This window comes from Camponotus floridanus, unplaced genomic scaffold (genome assembly GCF_003227725.1).
Source record: "Camponotus floridanus strain SB8 unplaced genomic scaffold, Cflo_v7.5 scaffold108, whole genome shotgun sequence".
Lineage (NCBI taxonomy): Eukaryota > Metazoa > Arthropoda > Insecta > Hymenoptera > Formicidae > Camponotus > Camponotus floridanus.
The window spans coordinates 344,173-362,407 of NW_020229224.1; the positions used below are offsets into that span (position 1 = coordinate 344,173).

The 18,235-nt window shown below is 28.6% G+C and overlaps 1 protein-coding gene across 2 annotated transcripts; it reads left to right on the forward strand.

Annotated features, from left to right (window-relative positions):
- Positions 1-5,603: 5,603 nt before the first annotated feature.
- On the forward strand, positions 5,604-12,122 carry LOC105254766 (centromere-associated protein E). 2 transcript variants are annotated; one of them, XM_011263643.3, is made up of 10 exons: positions 5,604-5,717; positions 8,907-9,108; positions 9,239-9,458; positions 9,680-9,979; positions 10,060-10,253; positions 10,346-10,501; positions 10,677-10,965; positions 11,035-11,163; positions 11,383-11,626; positions 11,866-12,122. In XM_011263643.3, the coding sequence occupies exons 2-10, from the start codon at positions 9,041-9,043 to the stop codon at positions 11,880-11,882; spliced, it is 1,617 nt and encodes a 538-aa protein (XP_011261945.1). In that variant the 5' UTR covers positions 5,604-5,717; positions 8,907-9,040; the 3' UTR covers positions 11,883-12,122. The 2 variants fall into 2 exon arrangements, with proteins under 2 accessions (XP_011261945.1, XP_025268208.1); XM_025412423.1 differs by lacking the exon at positions 11,866-12,122 and having other exon boundaries at positions 11,383-11,694.
- The last annotated feature ends 6,113 nt before the right edge of the window (positions 12,123-18,235 follow it).

Below are 18,235 nucleotides of genomic sequence, written 5' to 3' on the forward strand. Positions count from 1 at the left end.
AATAGCTGCGTAGCATTTCAAGCTCGAACTTAAGACGATCTCAAATGTAAGATCGGACTATGAATACCGGCCATAGTCCGATCTTATATTTGAGATCGTCTTAAGTTTGAGTTTGAAATGCTACGCAGCTATTTGATTGGTTGAATGAGGTCTTAAGTCAACCTCCAAGCAGACTTAAGACGATCTTAAATATAAGATCGGACTATGAATACCGGCCTATGAATACCGGCCAAAGACCGCATATGTCTCTTTCTCTTTCGCACATCTGTTTCTCTCTCTTGCATATTTCTTTCTCCCTTGCACAATTTCGATGAAAAATGGCGGACCTCTTCTGATGTCGCCACTCTGATTATAGGCTCTCTAGAACTCATCTGCTCTAACCGCCATCTTACTTGTGATCCAAGTGCTCTCTGGAGTACATTGAAGCATGCGACGCGAACAAACCTATAAGCTTTAAGCACATAATATTGCATAGGCGCATAACCATAAGCATAAGGAATTTGATTGGTCCACAAATATATGCATAAGAAAATAAACCAATCAATTTTCTTATGTAATATGCTTATGGTTATGTGCTTCTGCAATTTTATGTGCTTCCACCTATAAAGTTTGTTCGCGTCTCTGGCGAAAATAAAATGTAAATCGAGCGTTAACAAAGCAGGAATTGAAGAGTAAGGCTGATAGCAGAGAACGTAATCGTGAACGTACAGTAAGACAGAGAAAAACGTATACGTAAATAGCATGTATATTTTTCTCTGCCTTAAGGTCATTCTACAATGGCTGTAGCATAAGATTATAAGGCGTAAGACTCAAAAAATTGACCAATCACAGTCGAGTATTCTCTTAATACTTGACTATGATTGGTCAATTTCTTGAGTCTTACGCCTTACAACCTTATACTACGGCCATTGTAGAATGACCTTTACTTTACGTCCACGACTACGACAAACGTAAGCGCTCACGTCTAGTTCTTTGCCATCAGCCTAAGGGTCATAGCACATAGCAAAAGTCTTAAAACGTAGACGTAAGTCAACGCACAAGCTTTGGCGTATGTCGTAATGTCGTGCAACAAATAGACAATACGTGAATTGAAAAAGCATTGAAAGTAAGTAAATGATCTAATCATTTTTAAGTTTTTATTAATAAAGAATAATATTATAATTATATATAATTATCCTGAAATTAAATAATGCAATTTTTATTCGTTCTTCAAGTATGATAATAGTGAAATGAAAATATCTATTTTGATTACGTGATATATAATATTCTAAGTTAGTTGCAATTTTTTTTATAATATTCTTTATTAATAAAAACTTAAAAATGATTAGATCATTTACTTACTTTGTGCGTTGACTTACGTCTACGTCTTAAGACTTTTAAGACCATTACGCCATGCTATGTGCTATGGCCCTAAATCTAATGTAACGGAAGAGAGACGGAAGCGTAAATGAAGCTACTAAAAGGCATAAATTGAGACATCGGAACGTAAAGAAAGCGCCTATTAAGTATTAGAAGAGCGTTAACGAATGATTATTAAACTCTCCGACAAGCGTGAACGAAATATCTTTCAAACAGAGCGTCATCAAACTCTTCGATGACAAACATGAATTAAAAATATCTAATATAATTTTTAAAGAACGTAAATGTCATCAAACTTATTAGCGAATACGAATTAAATATTTATACTCTACTATATTTATACTGTACCGTTAATATTGCACTTTACATTTTAAATAGATATAATAGGACGAGACCCGATAGCGCACGAGCCCGATAGCGCACGAGTGTTGCTAATTGGTCAATTAGAACACTAGGACCTTTTGATTGGTCAACTGTGCTGGTTACCTTAAGCATCGGCCGATATGTGTGGTTGTGTGCTATCGGGCTTGTGGGCTAACGGGATCCTCCCAATATAATAAACGGATAATTTTCGTTTATTCGCCAGACATTTACTTGTCCGACTTATAAAAATCAATTTAATATCTGAAGCTCCTGCATCGAGATCAGAAATTAAATTGAAGTATATCTTTAATCTTATTTGCTACTCTTTGTAAACTTTATATAATTTTCATAACTAAACTTAAATACGAGAAAGATAGCACATCGCACGTCGCGTAATGATAAACGAACGAACTAACAGATCCTTGTGTGCTTACACGAAATTTTGACGTCCTTAAAATTATTTCTTTAAATTGTTAAAGTGTATGAAAAGCATTTCATACATGTTTTATGTAGTTTAAGCGTGTAGAAATGTGGATAAAGAGTTTCTAAGTCAATCAATCATTGAAGTGTGCGGGAAGCGTATTGGAGTATTTCGTTTACGTTTTATGGAGCATTTAGGAAGTGTAAATGAAGAGTTTCTAAATGTCAATCATTGAATGTACGGGAAGCGTATTGGAGTATTTCGTTCACATTTTATGGAGCGTTTAAGAAGTGTAAATGAAGAGTTTCTAAATGTCAATCATTGAAGTGTGCGGGAAGTATATTGGAGTGCTTCGTTCACATTTTATGGTAGGAAGTGTAAATGAAGAGTTTCTAAATGTCAATCATTGAAGTGTGCGGGAAGTATATTGTGGAGTGCTTTGTTCACATTTTATAGAGCGTTTAAGAAGTGTAAATGAAGAGTTTCTAAATGTCAATCATTGAAGTGTGCGGAAAGCGTATTGGAGTATTTCGTTCACATTTTATGGAGCGTTTAGGAAGTGTAAATGAAGATTTTCTATATGTCAATCAATGAAGTGTGTGGGAAGTATATTGGAGTGCTTCGTTCACATTTTATGATAGGAAGTGTAAATGAAGAGTTTCTAAATGTCAATCATTGAAGTGTGCGGGAAGTATATTGTGGAGTGCTTTGTTCACATTTTATAGAGCGTTTAAGAAGTGTAAATGAAGAGTTTCTAAATGTCAATCATTGAAGTGTGCGGAAAGCGTATTGGAGTATTTCGTTCACATTTTATGGAGCGTTTAGGAAGTGTAAATGAAGATTTTCTAAATGTCAATCAATGAAGTGTGTGGGAAGCGTATCAGAGTGCTTTGTTCTCATTTTATTATGAAGTTTAAGAAACGTAAAGGAAAACATGAAATATTAAAGCGTAAAGGAAGCGTAACGGAATGCTTCGTACACACTTTATGAAGCGTTCAAGAAATATGCTTGAAGATTTAAAATCGCGAAGAGTTAATGAGAAGTCATAAAGCTTCTCATCAATAAAGCTTCTAAGAAGCGTTTATTCTGTTCGTTTACGCCTCCTTGACACTTCGAGAAGCGTTCAATTTTCACCAGGGTTGACCAGTCATAGTCAATTATTTCAAAAATAATCAACCATGATTGGTCAATTTGCCTACGACTTCCCATACAGCACAAGATATTCTATGAACATCCTAGAATATTTTATGAATATTTGAATATTCTACGAATGTCCTAGAATGTTTATGGAATATCTTGTGCTGTATGGGTTGCGACATTACGATACGACCAATGTAGATCCGGCTTAAGACTGCCTTCGCCGCCGCGAGCTTCTAACCACGTGCATTAGCCGATCTTTTTAAATTAATTTTTCGTTAATTCCCACAGGGCACAAAGACGTCTAAAAGACAACTAAAACTGGACATATTTTCGTCAAAGACGTCTTTTAGTTAGAGACAATAGTCGACTAAAAGTCGGCTCATGACCCGAATTTAGTCACTAATCTGTCAAGCCAAAAAATGACTAAAAGATGACTAAAAGACGACTAAATCATATCATAATTTTTAAACAAAACATATATATTTCAATCCCTAAATAATAATACAATTGATCTATTTCATATAAAATTTTACATAAAAATTTTGTATAAAAATTTTATTTATAATTTATACTTGCATATTGCACTTTACATCTTAAAGATAATGAAAAATTATTTTCGTTTATTCGCCGGACATTTACTTGTCCGACTTATAAAATCAATTTAATATCTGAAACCCGTGCTTTAGATCAGAAATTAAATCGAACAATACATTTTTAATCTTATTTGTTATTTTTTGCAAACTTTATATAATTCTCATAACTGAAACTTAAATACGAGAAAGATAGCGCATCGCACGTCGCGTAGCGATAAACGAACGAACTAATACATGCTTGCGTGCTTGCGAGAAATTTTGATCTCCAAGACCGGATATCCAAATTGTGGACGTCCAAATATTGACCGTTAACGGATGTCTTAAATCGGATGTATGATGGACATTTATTTTATGTCCATGGACGTGCGGACGTAAAATAGACATAAAATGAATGTCCATAGAATGTCCTGTGTTGTCTGGGTTTGGACGTACAAATTCTAGACTTTAAAAGGTCGACGAAAGGACGTCTTGTTTTAGTCGTCTTTTCGACATGACGAAAAGACATCTATACGTCTTTTCGCCATGTCCAAAAGTCGACTTAGAAAAGACATCTTTTCGTCGTTTTTTAGTATTTTGTGCCTTGTGGGTTATTGCTAATATCGCAAAACAATAGAGGACCTTTCTTCTTAATTTAAGTCAATCTTCCTTCACACTTCAGAATGCGAAAAGTTTTCAGCCACCCTATATATGTTTTCTTTCTTTTTTTAATCTCTGTCTATGTAAACAGATATTTAATAAAATAATTTAAAAATAATTTAAAAATAATTTTTACATTAATTTCTTTGTTGGAAAGGGTGCAATTGAAGCAAAAATTTGATTTAATTATATAAATATAAATTTATACAGGATGAGTTTTAATGGTTGTGTCAATCTTTTTATCATGCGGGAGATTACCGACTACATGAAAAAATGATCGGTACATAAATGTCAATTATTTGAATTGAGCGTATCGAAGGTCCGAATATAATATGTATAATAGTAATAATAATAATAATAAATATGTAGCTTTAATAATAATAATAATAATAAATCTATACTACATAATTTCAGCTTTTAATTTGCTTTAATAATACACATTATATTCGGACTTTAGATACGATCGATCCAAATAATTGACATTTATGTACCGATCAATTTATTATGCAGTCGGTAATCTCCCGCATGATAAAAAGATTGATACAAGCATTAAAACTCACCCTGTATATACATATAATTGTACTGTATTGTACTGTAATTGTAATATTGTATTAATATAATGTATATTTGTATATATATATATATATATATATATATATATACATTTATATTTATTAATATAGTTTATCATTATATTTATTTTTTCAACAATTTTTTTCATTTTTTTTTCTTAAAAACGACATAAAAATTATTTTTCTAAATATTTTTCAATTTTATTATCTTTATTTTTTTCATTATATGTAGATTTTTTTCTAATAAATTGTATATAATTGATACATTTACTTTACATGATTTTCTTTTTATATTTTTGTATTATTTTTTTAATAGCATATTATTGCATATTTTTATGCTAAAAATAAATCAACTATATTCAAGAAATATAATATTATTACTATATTAAAGCCGAAAGGAAAATATTTGAAAAATGCAATCTAAAACAAAACTTGTTTTTCATTTATAAAGGTTGGTAATACTGCGCGAGTAAGTCGATTCTCAGAGAATTTTTAAAATCTTTATATCTACTGGCACAACGCGAAGGCAAGTCTCTGCAGTTTCCTGCTAGTTGCGTTAGAAAACAGTCGCTAGTGATTCAATATTCCTATATTACACATTTTTTGTGTCAAAAGGATAATATAAACTCGATCGTAAGTAAAACAATCGATTACGTTGATCTCTTTGTCTCAATTGTTCGAAACAAAAATCGAGTCTTTTTCGATATCGATAGACATCATATTTGATTGTATGCATTTGCTCTTTTCCTTTCCACGTGAATTGTATAGAAAATAATTACTACCAAATGCTATTGCTTTTTATTTTATAATGGCATTTTTTTCTTACTTCTTACTGCTTTTTCGTGTATGCATATATCTTTGATTTTGATTTATTTAATTGTCATGGATTTATATTGTGATTGCATTGTATATTTTCTTATATCATAAACTTTTGCAATTTCTCGGAAATTTTAGTCGATTAATGGGAAAGTGCTGTTTTAACCAATTGAAATCGATAAGTCGTTCAGTTAGTTTTTCTTTTATAGTATTATTTTCATTAATATTGCATTGCAATTTTTCTTTCATTTTTCTTTCATTATTATTATAGTGCATTTATGTATATAAGTGCATTTTATGCAAAATTATATAAAATACGCACAAAAATAGAATTTAATTAAATTAATTTTCTTACAAATTTGCATTGAATCTGCTTTTTTACATTATATTATATTTTTGACATTCAAATTTACACACACACACACACACACACACACACACACACACACACACACACATATATACTAATGTTGGAGAAAAAAAAGAAAAAAGAGAAAATTAAAACGAAAAAGTTCATGTTAATATATTACAGTTCATATTAATAATTACAATTTTTGATAATATATTTGTTATCAAATTTTCTACTATATTTTAATTTATGTTTTTTTAGCATTTCATAATTTTATTCTTTCTCTTTACACATTGATATATTTAAAGTTTATATATTGTCATTTCTTTGTATATTTCTTTTTAGTCGATAAAATCAATATTTTTAATTTTTAATTTTAAAATATGGTTCTAAAGGTAATTATAAATTTTATATATAGATATATATGTATTAAATTATGTAATAAATTTATAAAGTTCTTATATATTTGGAAAGTTATCTTTAAGTTTCTTAAGAATATAGCAACTTTAATTTGCAAATTTTATGATATATATTTGAATTCTTAATATTTTAGTAATATAGAATATTTCTGGATTTTTAAAAATATCAAAAATGTTATTATAAATATATCTCTAAACTTTAAATTTTCTCCAATAAGCATGTTTGTGTTGAAAATAATAGTAATTATAATTAAATTTATATTAACATAATAAATTATATTAACATTATACGCGTAACAGTTATACCAGCCTTCTTAGCATTCTATTTATAGCACAATATAGACTGTTACGAAGGAATATTCTTTGTTCAGTTCAGCAAATTGAGTGCATCATTGCAATCTTGCTCTTTCAATTATTAATTCTAAAAGATTATGAATTTCAACATTTGTCTAATAAATATATGTACACATATACATATACCTATATATATATATATATATATATATATATATATATATATATATATACATACATATAAATTTATTTTGTATTGTATAAATATAATAAAATGTAAAGAGATTTGATAACTATATATATAGAAATGAAAAGAATAAATATATTTTCTTTATTATGAAAAAAGTTTATTATATTTTGTGTATCTTTTTTACTACGTATACACATATATATACATATGTGTGTGTATGTAATAAAAAAATTATACAAAATGTAATAATAAATTTTTTTTGTAATAGTAACTTTCACATATATGTATGTGTATATGTATATGTTCATATGTGTATATTATATAACAAAAAGATTAAAATAAAGTTTAATCGCTTTTTTAATGATAAAAGAATTGATAGATTTTTGAAACTTGTTTTATATATCTGCTAGTGCACCTATAAGATAAAATAGATTTGTTGCACTTGAAACACATGGTGGCTCACATGGCTTCTTGAAGAAACGCTTATTTATGTATCCATAAATAGCTGCACATATCTCATTCCTTCATCACTTCCATAGAAGAAAGAAGCTGTACTGTGTGAGCTTGAGAAAAAGAAAGAGAGAGAGAGAGAAGTTACTTGTTTGAATAAGAAATGCATATTCTATGAAAAAATCTTTTATTTATTTAATTTCTGTTTAAATGAATTTAAAAAATATTTAAATTTGAAAGTCTTTATAAATTTAATTTTTTAAATATAATATATATAAGATATAATCGCGCGTAACATAAAAATTAATATGTAAAAGAAGGGAACTTTTAAAAGAGTAAAAATAAGTATTGTTTTTAATTAATTTTAATTTAGTAAATAATTAAATATGTACAAATATAAAAAATAATATTTTATGAAAAATTAATATAATATGTTAATTTATTATAAAAAAATATAAAAAAATATATATCGTATTTGTATACAGGATGTATCTGAAATGTTGCACTAAACTTTAGGAGCGTATTCTAGAGATCAAGATAAGACTTCTTTTCCTATGAACATGGATTCGCAAATAAACCCTCCTCCGAGCTAGAGGCCCCTAAAGTTTGGGGAAAAAATTAAAAATTGGCTGTATTTCAGAAAAAAAAGGTTTTGACGTTATCTATCACCCTCTCTTGAGAGATAAATAAATTTGCATTACGGGTGTTTGGTTAATTTCACACATTTTCGAATTTTAGCTCGGAGGCGGGTTCATTTGCGGACCCATGTTCATAAGAAAAAAAAGTCTTATTTTGATCTCTAGAATCCTAAAGTTTAGTGCATCATTTCAGATACATCCTGTATATAAATTAAATTATATATTATATATTAAATAAATTATATATTATTAAAATAATCAATATATTGAAACCATCTAATATTTATGAATGAATCTAAATTTAGCGACAAATATTATATTACAATTTTTATAATTATTATATATTATATGTATAATATGCAATTATATATAATTATATAATTAAATAAATTGAAATATGCTTTTATATGTGTATACGCTAAGAGACGAAATACATCACTATCTTCTATGCGGTTATAACTGATGATTAAGAATGATTTATTGTTGAATGATTTCTTTCTATATTTCTTGAGGTCATCGTGGGTGACTGCGTGCTTCTTATCTCGATGGAAGTTCATTCAATTAAACACATGAGAAAGATATCCCTACACAAGTAGAGAGTGACATTCTTATTTGTCTGGTATAATTTTACTGATTTTCCACGATTATCCTTTTAATTTTTACTAGATTTTATCAACATTGAACGAAACTCTTTGATTAACATAATAAAAGACTAGAACATTATCAAGGAAAACAACATTCCAATATAGAATTAATCTAGATATTAATCTAGATTAGTTTGGACAAGCAAAAATTACAAGATGATGAAACTGCTTATTCTTTTGACGGTCTTGTATTGCATCGATTTTGGCCACACCAGAGAGATAACGTATGTAATTTATCAATTATTTAATTTATAAATTGATATCTTGAACGCGCTCCTCTTTTTCCTAATTTAATTTTCAGCATGTTATTATATTTACTCGAAGTTTTTTATAAATGATTATTTCAATTTTTAGTCACGAAGACATTAAAGATGCTATGTTGAGTTTAGTACATATGATGCGAGAGAATACAGAAAAACTCGAAAGGCATGAAGTAAGAGAACGACAGCTGGGCGAGCAATTAAAGAAAACCATAACTATCCTGACAAAGCGTGTATCCGCTGTGGATGGATTGAAACTACAGCTGAATAAATTGGATGAGAGGATCTCGGGAATAGAGCATCTGTTCGCGCAGGTCAACATTTATTTACAATTAGTAAAACGAGCGAAAACATTATTTTTTGGAGTGAATAACTAAATAAATCTCGTCATTCTTTTCCATCTTTTTTCAACTCTTTTTAAAGCACTCCACTAAACTTTCTTCCTTTTACTTGCCTTTCATTTCTCATTTTTCTGTCCTTTTTCTTATCCTATTTTTTGGATATTTTTTATATCAACATATTTTTTTTCGCGCAGAGAGATGAGAGAGAACGTATACAGATGCAGAAGACAACGGACAGTTTAGAGGATCTAGAGAGTCGCTTGGAAGGTTGGCTCACGGATATTGAAAACAAAGTTGCAGAGATAAATAGTCGTCCAGAAATTACACCTATATCGAATGATAATTTTACCGATATTCTCAACAAATTGAATAAAATCGAAAATAACTCAATAGAGGGAATTGCAAAACTTAAAGAGGATCTGCACAATAATGTAGCAGTGATGGATAGAGAATCAACTGTTCTAATGGAGAAAGCGCATACGATTTTCTTGCAGGTATTCTGTTTATGGAATGAAAATAACATCTTTCTCTTCCTTCTTCATATCTTCAAGAATATAAATTATTTGTTATATAGGTGCAGGACGTAGCCACTAGGATCGGAGACATTGAGAACTCTCTAGAGAAGATAAAACAATTGACGCGGAGCGTTCAAGAGAAGCCGTTGGAGCGGCAATTGGATTTGCCAGCTTTTGACGAGCACATGAAGAAATTAGTGCGGGTACAAGAATTAATGGAAAACTCTTCTAATAGATTATATGAATTACCCAGGTAATTTTGTATCTCATGATTAAATTTGAATTAATATTCTTTGCGAAAATAATATAAGAATATTTTATATTTTAATGTTTGTGAAAATATAGGATAAATGAAGTGCAGATGTTTCACAACGAGACGCAGACTATGTTGCAAGAAGTGAAGCATGCATTGAAGGATATTGTTACAAGAAGTATCAATAATGTCGAGGACAGAATAACAGAAGCCAAAGAAGAAACGAAGGAATCTGTAACAGCATTACGGTAAATTTTGTCATTTTGAGGATCATAAATGTTAAATATTGTCTTTTTCTTATCTTTTATTTCTCATCCTCTGGATATTAAATATTATCTTTAAAAATCTGAAGACTATATTTAATATTAAATAATTTAAATATATTGTATAATTTTTTTTAATTTTGATTTTTTTACGTTATAGAATGGACCTGGCTAACAATGCAGAACGTGTCAGCCAGGATTTACAGGAACTGGAAAAGGGTCAGTCTGTGATGGTTTCCATGGCCGATCATGTGTTAGATACAAAAAAAAGGGTAGAATATGGCGTACATCAAATCTTGTTGGAAGTGGGCGATCTGGTAAAGGCACAAGGCATCAATATTAACAGCACTCTTACTCAAAGATTCGATGGAATTTCGAATGATATCATGAATAATCAGAACGGTGCCTTGGCAAACCTTACTAGTAAAATGGAACTGGAAATGAATAAAGTAAATGACTTGTTATTTGCTCAATGAGCTAACTGTTTTTGGGATATATCATTATTATCTTTATTATAGATCTGGCGACAGATCAACGTGATGTATCAACAAATGTCAGAGAGTGCTCGAGCTTTAGACAAGTTACATAAACAGAATGAAGCCTACGTTAACGGTACGACATCTACTATGGGTGGAATGGAGAGTAAGGTAATAATAAGATAATAAGATAGTAGTAAGATAATAATAAGCATAATTAAATTAAAATATAGTGAAGATTAATGTAAAATTTCTCTAAAATAAGTTAAGTTAATCGCTATGTTAGATCACCACATGTACCACCAATATTTTACATGTACTACCAATATTTCATGATGTTAGTATTAATTAATAGTTAGTATGAAATAACAAAAATTAAAAATTCTACAGGTCGGCGAAATAACAAAACGCATGGCAGAGGTAGATGAGAACTTAAATTATTTGCTTGGTCGCCTATCCTTAGTGACGCAAGAATTCAATCAGATTAAGACAGGTTTAGGAAATGCGTTAGACAATATTAAAGCTTCTTTCAAAGTGGTTCAAGAGAAGGCGTTGGACTTGACCTATCCGGGTCCTCACCCACTTCCAAAAAATTATAACAATCCTAATGAATCTCAGACCAGAAAACCAGACGGTAAGCCTCTGTCGGATCTTATAAATCATATCTTCAACATACCTTCCAATTGATTACAAAGTTTTTTTCAAAAATCCTCAATTAATTTCATTTGTGTTTATTAAAAAATATAAAGTTCTGTAAACATAAAGAATTCTCGTAATATTTTTTTATGATTATCAGCAATCAACAAAACTCATTGTCAATCTTAAAAATTTTATTGCTGTTAATTTCATTGTTGCATAAACTGTTTGTTTTAGTTGTGACCATAAAGTAAGCCATATCCGACTCTCAAATTAAATGATTGGTTCAGGCTAATCTCAGTGGAAAAGATAGCTTTTCGTCGTTAGATTTAAAATCCAGTACCATTAACATCATTATACCACCATAATGATTAGAAATAATTGTAAGATATACTGCCAGCTGGAACATTTTTGTACATTTCTTAATCTTTGCTTTTTATCTACTTTATTTCAAAAATTTTTATGAAAGAAGCTAATAAACCGATTATATGTAATGATCTAATTCATTAAAATATAATACAATATTAGAAAAGAATTAAAATTTAGAAATATAATTTAGAAAATTATGCAGATTATGTTTTATGCGAACATTTTTGTAGAATAAATAAGACTTACTTAATTAATTTTTTTGTCCAAAAACTTTAAAATACAATTTCTATTTTACATATACATTTTTAGCAACTATTTTTCTATGAATTATTGTAAGTCTTACCTAAAATAAAATAAAGAAATATAATTCAGATAATTTTAACGAAATTTTAAAGAAACTTTAACGGACTTTTAACGAAATTTTAGTTTATAATCCACATAGCATAAGATTTCCATAGGACATCCTAATTTGATCCCATTTTCATCCAAATTAAAAAAATCATCCATAGGATTACTTGAGGATATCTCGTATAACATAAAATCTCCGTAGTACATCCTGATTTGATCGAATAATCTAAAATCTAAACGATATAGACAATAAAAAATCACCTGTAGGATTTTCTGAGAATATATTATTTCCGATTGTCATATATATATGATCACTAGTTCATTCATTTACCGCTACGCGACGCTTTATCTCGTATTTAAGTTTAATCATGAAAATTATATAAAGCTTGCAAAAGGCTTGCGACAAATATGATTAAAAATATTTTTCTTTATATTTTGCTTCAATTTAATGTCCGACGCAACCCCAGTGAAGGAACTTCAGATATTAAATTGATTTTATCAATCTAACGAATAAATGTCCAGCATATAAATAAAAATGATCTATTCATCATCTTCAGAGTTTTAGATAAAAATAATTCAGTTTCAAAGAAGCAATAAAACAGTATTAATTTTATAGATAGCGATATATATATATATATATATATATATATATATATATATATATATATATATATATATATATATATATATATATATAAGTATATAAATTTCCATTTCAAAAAATTGTAATGTCATTGACTTTATTTTGGCAACACTATTTAAGATTAGTTTTATTGTATTTTTTAAAATTATACTGTTTATGCATAAAATATTTCACAAAAAGTATTTCGTTCGAAATATTTTAAATAGACATTTAAAATAGATTCGTATATTATTTAATGATTCCTCTGGATCAGTTTAGGACAACGAAACAGATATTTTAAACCTCCAGTGGAATTTAATTTTGTTATGTAAGTTATCCCAGGGATATCTATTTTTAGATTTCCTAAGGATAACATGAAAAGCGAACATTCAGATATCCTCAGTATATATCCTAAGTATGTCTTACAGTTTCACACAGATATCCTTCGGATAATAAAAAGTTTTTGAAGTATATCCGGTGATGGTACTTAGGATCAACTTTTTCTATGTGGGAAATTGGTATTCGATATATTTTTAATTTAAAAAAATAGAAAATTATGTAACATAGCCTGTTTTTCCCAAAGAAAAAAAACCTGATTCATAAAAAATTTCTACCATTAAAATTTGATGCGCAGAAACAGAACATCTCATGTTTCTTTCATATACAAAGTGTAGCAATAATTTTGTCCATACTGCGATTTTGTAACTCATAACAATGATGTCATTATCATTAGTTATAGAATCGTAGAATATCTCCGTTATTTTTAAAGATATGAAAAAATTGTTATCAAAATTGTACTATGTCAAGAAATCTATAATATGCTAATAATAATATTATTTTCTGTAAGTGCAGGACTTCAAAAATTTTTAAATTATTTTTTTTAAAGCACCCTAATTTTTTTTATATAAATCGATTCCTTGCAATATTTCGCGTAAAAAGTTATAAGAGTCAAAAATTAAATAGAGAGATATATATTTATGAGATATATCATAGTTTATAAAAATTATATCAATTTAACTATTCAAGTTTTGGCCATTCTGCTCTTATAACTTTTTACGCTAAATCGATTTATATAAAAAAATTATAATGCTTTCAAAAAAAATGAAAATAATCTTTCTGAAGCCTACACTTAAGGAAAAAATATTACTAGAATATTATGATCTTCTTAACATTGTACAACTAGAATATTATGATCCTCTTAACATCGTACAACTTTCATAATTATAATTTTTTCATATTATTAAAAATAATAGAGACATTTTAAATAGAGTTTAAAGTTATTGTCACATTCTGTATGTATATATGTATACATATATATATATATATATATATATATATATATATATAATGTATACAGGGTGATTCATTTTAATCGCCCCAGGCGGATATTTCAAATGCTGTTGAGTTTAGAGAAAAATGTTTCAGACAAAAGTTGTAGGGTTTGGAAGGGGACATAAGATGGTACCATTGGTTTGACCTCGAAGAGTTATTTGAAGGTCACATGAAGGTCACCTTCAATTTCTTAAATGGAACCTACATTTTCTCTTTACATATTCTTGTAGCTTATCTCGAGAGCTTTCCAAAACACTATAATTAAGTACCTTTTCGTTAAGTACTTTTTGAGTTATAAGGCTTGAAATCATTTCTTAATTTTACATAAATCATAAAATATCTAGTAAAATATTCATTTTTCGATTATCTTACCTTAATACTTTTATGTACAAAATAATGAGAGGAATCAATTGGTGTAAAGAAAACATACAGTTGTTTTTAAGAAAAAATATGTAATTGTTAATTGCAAATTACATATTTTTTCTTAGAAACAACTATATGTTTTCTTTACACCAATTGATTCCTCTCATTATTTTGTACATAAAAGTAGTAATATAAGCTAATCGAAAAATGAATATTTTACAAGATATTTTATGGTTTATGTAAAATTAAGAAATGATTTCAAGCCTTATAACTCAAAAAGTACTTAACGAAAAGGTACTTAATTATAGTGTTTTGGAAGGCTCTCGAGATAAGCTACAAGAATATGTAAAGAGAAAATGTAGGTTCCATTTAAGAAATTGAAGGTGACCTTCATGTGACCTTCAAATAACTCTTCGAGGTCAAACCAATGGTACCATCTTATGTCCCCCTTGAAACCATACAACTTTTGTCTGAAACATTTTTCTCTAAACTCAACAGCATTTGAAATATCCGCCTGGGGCGATTAAAATGAATCACCCTGTATATATATATATATATATATATATATATATATATATATATTGCGACGTACTATTTTGCACACATAAATATCTGCAACAATTATGAGATGGATGATAGAATCTAATTAATTTCTATTTCTATTTTATCATTAATAATCTCTATATGGGAAAGGAGACAGGATATACTATATTAGGATACCATAGGTTTTACTAGAATGTTATATTTCTATTGATATTATTTATAAAAGATAAATAAATCGCTACAAAGAAAAACATTTAGAACGTGCAAAAAAGTAAATCTTATGAAAAATTATATAAAATTGTTATTAACTTTGTTGTTCTTATGCAAAGATTATTGAATTTAGTATACTTTCGTAATGCATGTAGGTTGTCATTGTAAAACTGCGATACATTCATTCGTTTATGCGTTTCACCTCTTCTCTTTCATTTTCGCATGAATACTTGTCTTTATTTTCACACGCGCAGACACGCAAGCACAAACACACAGATATTTAATAATTAGTAATATTGTATATGCCATGTTGTGTTATAACAGAGTTCTTTATTTCTAAACGGTAGAAAATACTTCTATTTATGCAAGAGTGCAATGAAGGACTCACGGAGTCTGCATGCGTTGCAATGAAATTCGCGTTCGCTGCATAAGCGGAAAGCCTACGCTTGGAGATGAATTTTTATGTCTCTTGTTTTGATAATTTCATTGTTGACATACAGATGATCATAACTTTTATATTTTTTATAATGCATTAGAAGGAGCCTAAAAAATCTAAAAATTCAATGTTAAATAATATAAAATTAAATATAATTTTTAAATTAAAAGAAATTTTTTTTTAAAAATAAAATTTTTAAAAGCTTTCCATATAAAAAAAAAGTTTAAAATAATGTTTTCCAAAAGATTACTCACAAAGATTTGAAAGAATAAAAAAAAATTAATATTAGCATAATCGTTCTCTCCCTCTCTCTTTCTCTTTCTACTAGTATAAAAAATTTATTCAAAAATTATTCCTAGAGTATCTGTTTTTAAAAGAATTCTTTGATCTTCCAGATATTTTTATTCAAAAATTCCAGATAAAAAAATATAAAAATTTTATGAAACTAAACTAAAATAAAATTTTTTATTGCATTTTTCGTGCAAAGAAAAAAACACAGAACTTCTTTTGAATGCTAGATTTATAAATGTATTTATGTTATCACTAAAAATTAAATAAAAAAAATATAGTATGCATATTCAATAATTTTATTAAAACATTGAATATATAAACAGAGATAGATATATTTATATTTTAAACGTACTTTTCACTTGGCTAGTCAACTGTTAATAATATGAGAGTACGATAGTTAAAGAAAAAAAATTTAAGAATTTTATATTCGTAAGTTTTTCTAGGTATATATAAGGCTATAAGAGAAATAAATTTTGAGAATTTCAGATTTTTCATGTTTTTTTGGAGTAGACACTCTAAATTATTCCAAAAAATCCGAAAATTATTTTTTTCGAAATAATCGACTTTGAACATTTGAAAGATCAAAGAAACCAAAAGATTCATTCAAATTACGAATCTGAGAATTACGATCTTTGAAGAGACAGAAATTGGAGTTTTATAGAATACCTTATAGAGAGAGAGAGAGAGAGAGAGAGAGAGAGAGAGAGAGTGTGTGTGTCAGAGATCGCACCAAGTATATAATATATTTTCTAAGATCTCGATCAATGCACCTTCGTTTTAAGTTCAGCAAACCGTTATTATTTACAATATGTATGTATACAGATTAAAATATTAATCGCCTCACTTTAAACTACGAACTGTAAGTGGTGAGTGACTTACAGGCTGTTAAACTTAAAATCGCATTTGTGACGATACATTAGATATTGTAGAGAAAGAATCACGAAGATATCACTTTTGTGTATGAACACTGGAATCTTTCAAGAGTAGACTGTATAATAGATTGTTCTGGGCTACTTTAACAAGTTACCCTCATTTCTATTAAGTTCAGTAATCGTTAGAAAGTATAGTGTTTTACACGATAGTTATTCGTGAGATTTGCATGAACATTTCTACACTACCTACCGGGAGAGGATATTGCGTTCGCATTTCTGTGCATTGTTGCATACAATTGAGTTATTACCCTTACTCATATTTTCGAAAGTGAATTAGGAAAGGATGCAATATACTTTTTAGAGATATACTCTTGAAAGGTTTCAGTGTATGAGTTTTCCTCGTATCTTCCTCATTTTGCGCATTCAAAGGGGCAACACATACGATGATCTCGACAGTGTATTATTACATCACATTATATTACATTATATTTTGAGCCTCGATAATGTCTTTTTAAGCTATGTGAACTGTAGATAGAGAAACATACTTTAAAGCAAGTCCACGTTTAATCACGTAATGGACGACAACGCATTTTTTCTTTTGCATGCCTACGTACACGTTAAGAATTAACGACTAAACGACAACACTTGTCCTGCCTGTCTCTCCATTTTTTGACGACATGCTGCAACAAGCTCATAGTAAGCATCGATTAATAACATTATGTTAAATAGCTCTGTTAGTTCATCACAAAGATTTGTTTAGCTCTTTCTTGCGCCGATGATCCTTGGAATAGAAAAAAAATGCACATTTTTTATATTTATTCAAAGATGCAATATTCTGAGGACTAAAATGATTAGAATTTTCCACATTTTCAAAGAGTCAAAAGTGTAAAGAAAACTTTTCCGAAATTGATACCGCTTTTGATCTGCGCGATGAATCAACGTTACAATTCACTGTAGTGCTAGATTCCTTAAAACAATATTTACGAATTTCAAAATTGGTTTTTTAGTAACTAAGAGTCAATTGCAACAACAGTTATAAATTCTAGTGTTTTTCCGTTCCTAAAAAAATTAAATAATTCAATAAGTAAATAGTATATAGTAAATAGTAGTAAGTAAATAGTAGTATACCCAGATAGCCAAGCTTGATATGCCATATTCAGCAAACAAATGCATCGCATGTATTATTATATATTTGCAGTATACTTGCTGACATCGAGATAG

Bases quoted from the DNA above. Each gene is read 5' to 3' on its own strand.
- LOC105254766 (XM_025412423.1), top strand. From the start codon at position 9,041: ATGATGAAACTGCTTATTCTTTTGACGGTCTTGTATTGCATCGATTTT. The intron at 10,254-10,345 runs GTAATTTTGTAT...GTGAAAATATAG, and splicing joins AGATTATATGAATTACCCAG to GATAAATGAAGTGCAGATGT. The intron at 10,502-10,676 runs GTAAATTTTGTC...TTTACGTTATAG, and splicing joins GAATCTGTAACAGCATTACG to AATGGACCTGGCTAACAATG.